Raw genomic sequence first — 4,804 nt, forward strand, 5'->3', positions numbered from 1 at the left:
AAGGGAAGCCAGTCTCGCAGGGCGCTAATAAATGCTGGTGGTGAAGCTGTGGAGACTGCAGCTTCGTCTAGGAGTGATAGAGGAAGAGAAGGCAGACGTGCACAGTTGAGGAGAGGTTTTGTTTAGGGCGGTGGAACTCTGACCTCGTCATTCTGGGGGAAGGGCGGGGATCAGAGGGACGGTTGCAGATGGAAAGATTAAAGATAGTAGAATCGTACTAATATAAATAATCGCATAATTAGAAGAATTAGTACTCAGGCTAATTATATAGTAGGGGTGAAATGGGCAAGGTCATTGACAGCGCAAGCGCAGGGCGTTTGCCTTGGCAAGAATTCGGGACCAATTCTGAGAATGGAGGGGAGAGGAAGATAGGGTGTGATTTTACACGATTGTGAGACTGAGAAGAAAGTTAAAGGCACTAGATTGTTTCCCTTTGTAGGAAGTTAAAACATCTTTCAGGCCAGGAGGGCTGGGGCTGTTACTAGCTTCAACGAGTTGGAAAAGTGTCAAAGTGTGCCTGGAGGAACTGTGAACACGCTCAACACGGGATGCACGCGAGAACTACAGAAGCCAGCCGCGGAGCGGCATGGGAGGGGCCGTGGCTGCAACCCGGGCCCCGCTCTGCGCAGCTGGGCCAGCGCCGCACCACCCCTGGGAGCAGGTGGCAGCGCCGCCAGGGGTAGCCAAGGCCTGCGGGGAGCGCAGGCGTGCGGGGGCGCGCACGGGGAGGCGCGGAGCCGGCGGCGCCACAGGCCGCGGGGAGCGGGGAGCGGGGGGCGGGCCCCAGCAAGCGGGCCTCCGCGCGGCACTTGGCACGCAAGCGCAGACGGGCCGCGGGGCCCGGAGGCACACAGGAGGGGGAGCGAGAAAGAGGGGGGTGTGGAACGTATTTCCGCTCTGGCGGACAAATAATACCGGCCAAAGGGGAGGCCAGGCCGTCCGGCCCTTTAATCGTGTGGGGGGGCTGGCGAAGAAAGGGGGGTCGGGAACGGGGGAATCCTGCTCCTTTAATTCCCTCCCCTCTTCCTCCTCCCCGAGTTCTCGCCGACGCCGCCGCGCGCGGGGCCTGGAACACACGGCACGAGCCGCCCCCGCCCCTCCCCCCTTACGCCCACGCGGAGCCGGCCCCGCGCGCGCGCCCCGTGCACCCCCGCGCCTGCGCGCTGCCCAGGCCCTGCCCGTGCGTGGGGGCGCAGCCGACCCCGGGGGGGTGGGGGAAATAGGGGGGGAAAAAAACAGCGCGCGGAACCGGGCCAGGTGAGAGGCGCGTGCACTCAGGGTCGTGGGGCTGGGGGGGCGTGCCACGGAGTTCTGAACGTTGGGGGGGGGCGTGCACGATGCGTGCAGGCGGCGGGGGGAGGACGTGAAAGGCGCGTGCAAACGTGCAAAGGGGGGGCGGAGGAATGAGGCAGCGGCTAAAAGGGGCGGGGTGAGAAGAGGCTGCAACCTGGGCCACCCCGGAGCCCAAAGCCCCAGGCTTCTGCTCCCCCTTCCTCCAACCTTCTCCTGTGGGCGCGCGGGCTCACCCCATCCTCGCGGGCGGTCAGGCTGGGGGGTGTGGATGCCGCTGCCCCGCCCCCGGGAACCACGCCTCCCTCCTCTGCGAGGGACAGCGCCTCCCGGGGGGTTGGGGAAATTGAGGAAGAGGCCTGAAGACTGGGTGATCTGATTCTGGGGGGGTCGGGCAAGAATGAGGGCGAGGGGCCTGGAACCTTGGCTTAGGAGAGCCAGAGACCTTTGTCTCTGACCGGTTTCCTTCCCAACCAGGGTTGCCCACCCCCGCCACAATGGCCTCTGGGGTGGAAGTCCTGCGCTTCCAGCTGCCCGGCCACGAGGCCGCTACACTGCGGAACATGAACCAGCTCCGTGCAGAGGAGCGGTTCTGCGACGTGACCATTGTGGCCGACAGCCTCAAGTTCCGCGGCCACAAGGTCATCCTGGCCGCCTGCTCACCGTTCCTGCGGGACCAGTTCCTACTGAACCCCAGCTCTGAGCTGCAGGTTTCACTGATGCACAGTGCACGCATAGTGGCGGACCTGCTCCTCTCCTGCTACACGGGTGCCCTGGAATTCGCCGTCAGGGACATCGTTAACTACCTGACGGCTGCCTCCTACCTGCAGATGGAGCACGTGGTGGAGAAGTGCCGGAATGCCCTCAGCCAGTTCATTGAGCCCAAAATAGGCCTCAAAGAGGATGGGGTCAGCGATGCTAGCCTTGTGAGCAGTGTCAGTGCCACCAAATCCCTCCTTCCTCCTGCCAGGACCCCAAAGCCAGCCCCCAAGCCCCCACCCCCACCCCCTCTACCCCCTCCCCTCCTTCGGCCTGTGAAGCTGGAGTACCCGCTGGATGAGGACCTGGAGCTGAAGGCCGAGGAAGAGGATGAGGATGAGGATGAGGACGTGTCTGATATCTGCATCGTCAAGGTGGAGTCGGCCCTGGAGGTGGCACACAGGCTCAAACCTCCTGGAAGCCTGGGAGGTGGGCTGGGCATTGGAGGCTCCGTGGGCAGCCACCTTGGGGAGCTGACCCAGAGCAGCGTGCCCCCCAGCACTGTGGCCCCACCGCAGGGTGTGGTGAAAGCCTGCTACAGCCTGTCCGAGGACGCGGAAGGGGAGGGCCTGCTGTTGATCCCCGGAGGCCGGGCCAGTGTGGGGGCCACCTCGGGCCTGGTGGAGGCAGCAGCGGTGGCCATGGCTGCCCGGGGGGCGGGGGGCAGCCTAGGGGCTGGGGGGAGCCGGGGACCCCTGCCCGGGGGCTTCTCCAGTGGAAACCCCCTAAAGAACATCAAGTGCACCAAGTGCCCAGAAGTGTTCCAGGGCGTGGAGAAGCTGGTCTTCCACATGCGGGCACAGCACTTCATCTTCATGTGCCCCCGCTGCGGCAAGCAGTTCAACCACAGCAGCAACCTCAACCGCCACATGAACGTGCACCGCGGCGTCAAGTCGCACTCGTGTGGCATCTGCGGCAAGTGCTTCACGCAGAAGTCCACGCTGCACGACCACCTCAACCTCCACTCGGGAGCGAGGCCCTATCGCTGCTCCTATTGCGACGTGCGCTTCGCCCACAAGCCTGCCATTAGGCGGCACCTCAAGGAGCAGCACGGCAAGACCACGGCTGAGAACGTGCTAGAGGCCAGCGTGGCTGAGATCAACGTCCTCATCCGCTAGCGTTAGCGGGGCAGGCAGCTGGGTCCCTGGGCTGGGTGAGAAGGGGGCTCTCTGGCCCAGGAGAATAGGGGGGTGGGGGTCAGGGGCAGGCAGGTACGGTGGGGAACCTGAGCAGACACACATCCTGAGGGAGGGGCCGAGGATTCCTTGGAGAGAAGACCCTGGCTCTTCAGAAGAAAAGAATGGAGGAGGAGAGGGTTCTTTAAGAAGGCCAAGGGAATACGGAGTCAAAGAGAAAGATTTTCTTTTCTTAGTTGTGCATGGATATGTGGAGAGAGGAAAAGGGTCCTATACAAATGAGGAGGAAAAAAGACTGGAAACTGTTTTATTCTTGGGGTAAGGCTGCCCAGGGAGAGATTCTGACATTTCTTGAGGTAGGGGGCGGGAGGGTGGGAACTGGGAGGGAATTTGGCAGGAGGCAGCTTACCTGCTCCTGCTTAGAATAGATCCTTGGGAGAGGGAGTGGTAGGGGGAAAGAAAGGATTATTGAATCTCAGAAAAGGAAGGGGAGACAGTTCTTGCATGCTGGGGAAATGGGACTGTGGGTACAAGGCTCACCGAAACTCTAGAGAGAAGAAAGTAGAGTGGCAGGTGACATGGGGGTGAGCATCCTGGGTAGATGTTGGGATGTGGGGTATAATAGCAAGAACAGTGAATAGTGCTGGGGGGGGTAGGGCACTTAGAGGAGAGGACACGAGAAGGGCTGTTGGGGGGAGGGAGAGGAGTAGAGACTTATACAGTATTTTTTAAGAAAACAAAACGTATTTTTTAGGATTTTTTCTGGAGTTTGGGGTTTTAGTTTTTCTGCTTTTGTTTTCCACAAAATAAAAAAAAAAAAGTTTTTTTTTCTTTATAGTCTGTCTGGCAACTGCGTGTAAATGAGCGTCCCACCCTAGACAGCCTCTTCCTCTGATGCCACTTGCTCAATACCTGGAGTCACAACTCATGCACGTCCCATGCCTGAGCCTTGACAGGGGAGGGGAGGGTGATGTGGGCTGCTCTGGCTGGGGACCCTCCCAGTTCTGTAACCTCAATGCTTGGCAGGTACCTCGCTGCACAAGTGTTCCGTGGTTGTTTGGCAGTGGTAACACATGACCTGCTCCTCTCTGAGGAGTCTGGGATCAGGGCCAGGGATGGGCTATAGGTGTGACCATTGTGCCCACCAAGATTGTAAGCAGGAGCCTGTGTTTGGGCATTCTTCGTCTGGGAAAAGGGTTCATGTCCTCAGGAAAGCTAAAAATCACTGTTTGGATTAGGGTACAGGGAAGACTACAATTCCCAGAAAGCTCTGGAATAGTTCTTAACCAAAGAGAACTACAGTTCCCAGAAGGCCTTGAATTGGCCTCAGGTGCCCTATTTCCCAACCACCTGTCTGTGTCAAATACTGAATGTGAAATCATACGGATATTTTCCAAACTTTGACCAGAATGTAATACCTAAAGGGATGGTACCCTAAATACTCCTTTCAAGGTTGTGTGGCTTGGGGAAATATCCTTCCTACTTCCACTGTCAGCTGGGCTATGACCTACGGAGTGCCTAACTATGCTTGTGAAGTGTTTGGCAAAAAGGTTACTTACTACATTGTAACCAGACAGTAATGACTCTCGGGCCGCTGGGGGCTCACCTGGATCCCCAGT

General features: G+C 59.2%; 1 protein-coding gene across 1 annotated transcript; it reads left to right on the top strand.

Annotated features, from left to right (window-relative positions):
* The first annotated feature begins 638 nt into the window (after nt 1-638).
* On the top strand, nt 639-3,540 carry ZBTB12 (zinc finger and BTB domain containing 12). The gene is made up of 2 exons (XM_046641346.1): nt 639-1,257; nt 1,768-3,540. The coding sequence occupies exon 2, from the start codon at nt 1,788-1,790 to the stop codon at nt 3,165-3,167; it is 1,380 nt and encodes a 459-aa protein (XP_046497302.1). The 5' UTR covers nt 639-1,257; nt 1,768-1,787; the 3' UTR covers nt 3,168-3,540.
* The last annotated feature ends 1,264 nt before the right edge of the window (nt 3,541-4,804 follow it).

The sequence above is a fragment of the Equus quagga genome, chromosome 15, assembly GCF_021613505.1.
Source record: "Equus quagga isolate Etosha38 chromosome 15, UCLA_HA_Equagga_1.0, whole genome shotgun sequence".
Classification (NCBI taxonomy): Eukaryota; Metazoa; Chordata; class Mammalia; order Perissodactyla; family Equidae; genus Equus; species Equus quagga.

Coding starts and splice junctions, on each gene's coding strand:
- ZBTB12 (XM_046641346.1), top strand. CDS start 1,788: ATGGCCTCTGGGGTGGAAGTCCTGCGCTTCCAGCTGCCCGGCCACGAG.